Source organism: Rhagoletis zephyria, unplaced genomic scaffold (genome assembly GCF_001687245.7).
Source record: "Rhagoletis zephyria isolate East Lansing unplaced genomic scaffold, Rhagoletis_zephyria_1.1 Rzeph_scaffold_01233, whole genome shotgun sequence".
Classification (NCBI taxonomy): domain Eukaryota; kingdom Metazoa; phylum Arthropoda; class Insecta; order Diptera; family Tephritidae; genus Rhagoletis; species Rhagoletis zephyria.
In genome coordinates, this window is record NW_016158317.1 from 29,980 (window position 1) to 32,273 (window position 2,294).

A 2,294-nucleotide genomic window follows, 5' to 3' on the forward strand; every position below is an offset into this window, starting at 1 on the left:
TTGGTTTAAATTCTGAGCATTTAATTCAAAAAAGATTCTGTTGCATATGTATTAATATTTGAACTATTGTTCTGTCCTATCGTGGTACATTCTTTAGCACGAAAAGCATCTTTATATATCCTGAAATAAGAAATATTTAACATACATACTTGTTAAAGTCGAGTCAGTTACAACGTACATACCCCGCATGTTGTACAGTCATGTGAGACTGTCCCTCAAGCATACTTAACATGCCGGCACCGCTTTGGGAGCTGCCAGAGCCTGTACTCGGCAGATCTTGCATGCCGGCACTCAAAACACCGACATTTTGCTCATTGGATGCTGGCATCTCCAGTATATTCAAAAAATCACCTTCTTGGAATTCTTCCTTTTGCATACTTTGACTCTCCTTCATTAATTTATCATATTCCTGCAGCACACCATTAAATTCTGCTATTTCGCTTCGGTTACGAGCCACTAACTGGTGCTTAAAATAATTATGAACTTGAGTCAATGATGCATTGGTTAGCGAGTAGTAAGCTTTCTCGAGACTCTTTACTTCGACCTCATTTTGAATTTCCAGCTGTGGATTATTGGCATGTACTTCCCGAATTCTCTGCATAAAGTTACGCATAAATTCCTGTGCTGCATCGGCAAACAGCACCAGCGCTGACTCTGATATATCTGTAAATCCACAGACGCGCAATTGCCCACAAACTGCCTTTCGCAGGGCAGCGAGGCATATTTTGGGATTTATTTGTGGATATGCCTGTGGAACTCCTCGAGCAAACTGTGTTTCAATTGGTGGTATGAACCATATCGGTTTGGCGAATTTGTCATCATTTATAAAATCAACGGCATTCTCGGGAGGGAAATCCACCTCAGGTATCATTTGGCAAGGATTAAGCAAGTAATTGGATGTGCCCTGCAAAATCAATACCTTAATATCAGCAATTAAATTAAGCTAATATAATAATGTTTTACCGATTTGTTGGAATATGTATCAATTAGTGATTGTAACATTTCCGTCTGTTTCATTACTTCGATAGTTTGCGTTACTAAGGGATTTTTCACTTTCAGTTCGACACTATACGAAATAAATTTGTTAGTAATCCATCAATCTCAAAATTGATGTAACGTACTTCTTGGTAGTAGTTGAAGGCAATCTGTCTTGCATTTCTTCGAGCTTTGTTCGTTTTGCCGCCACTGGAACCATTTTGTCAGATTCATTCTCCTTGGAGGAGGTTTCTTCGAATTGGCCCCAAAGTTGACGCGGCATCATGCTTAAAGATACTCTGTTTATTTCCACCGCTTTTGGTTTAATTCAATTCCCAAATAGTTAGGAATGTAACAATACAAGTACATACTCGATACCTTTCTTTCAACACCGAGTAATTTTTGGATCGATACCAAGGCATACCAAATATCAGATTATTAGCCGTCAAATTTGTTGGGCTTCTTATTCTCACATCTCAAGGAAAATTTATGTTTCTTCTGCGTACCGCCGTCATCACTTTTTTCTGTAATATTAAGCACTTTAAACATATTTTAACTTAGTATTTTATTGAAAATACCTATACAAACCTCTTCCTTGCTAGAGTCCACTTTTGTTTACTTTTACATTTGGTATTTCTCCTCTTCTTCGCATATAATAATCGATAAAACTAGGTTGAACACCGGGGATTCACCCAAGACCGATAGAATACAAGTTTGCGCTGATTGATGTGAAATAATNTCTGTTTATTTCCACCGCTTTTGGTTTAATTCAATTCCCAAATAGTTAGGAATGTAACTATACAAGTACATACTCGATACCTTTCTTTCAACACCGAGCAATTTTTGGATCGATACCAAGGCATATCAAATATCAGATTATTAGCCGTCAAATTTGTTGGGCTTCTTATTCTCACATCACCCAAGACCGATAGAATACAAGTTTGCGCTGATTGATGTGAAATAATAGCATGTGTAGGGGCTATTCAATCATAAGCGAAAAAGTTTTGTGTGTCGATTTATACTTTTAAATATTGGCCCCTATTGCGAGTGTCGACTGGCAGTAGAATAGAAATTTGTCGATCGAGTCGATCATCTTTTATTTTGCTATTGTGTAACTTGATCGATAAAAATTTGTACTATTGTGAATGGTTGACAGAATTGTAAACAGCTGTTTGTTTGTTTACATTTGTTTCTTGAGTGTTTTATTTACATCATTTTTAAAATAATTGCTTTTATTATAAAATTAAAAAAATGGACACAGTTGAAATATGGTTTAGTGATGAGGAAGATGATGCGGAAGCTAATAGATTAGTAGAGTT

The 2,294-nt window shown here is 36.6% G+C and overlaps 1 protein-coding gene across 2 annotated transcripts; it reads right to left on the reverse strand.

Annotated features, from left to right (window-relative positions):
* On the reverse strand, window positions 1–1,370 carry Spt7 (SAGA chromatin modifying complex subunit Spt7). 2 transcript variants are annotated; one of them, XM_017616602.1, is made up of 4 exons: window positions 1,122–1,370; window positions 964–1,066; window positions 183–904; window positions 1–120 (listed from the first exon to the last, which is right to left on the reverse strand). In XM_017616602.1, the coding sequence occupies exons 1-4, from the start codon at window positions 1,259–1,261 to the stop codon at window positions 21–23; spliced, it is 1,065 nt and encodes a 354-aa protein (XP_017472091.1). In that variant the 5' UTR covers window positions 1,262–1,370; the 3' UTR covers window positions 1–20. The 2 variants fall into 2 exon arrangements, with proteins under 2 accessions (XP_017472091.1, XP_017472092.1); XM_017616603.1 differs by having other exon boundaries at window positions 30–120; window positions 179–904; window positions 1,122–1,369.
* Window positions 1,371–2,294: the final 924 nt, after the last annotated feature.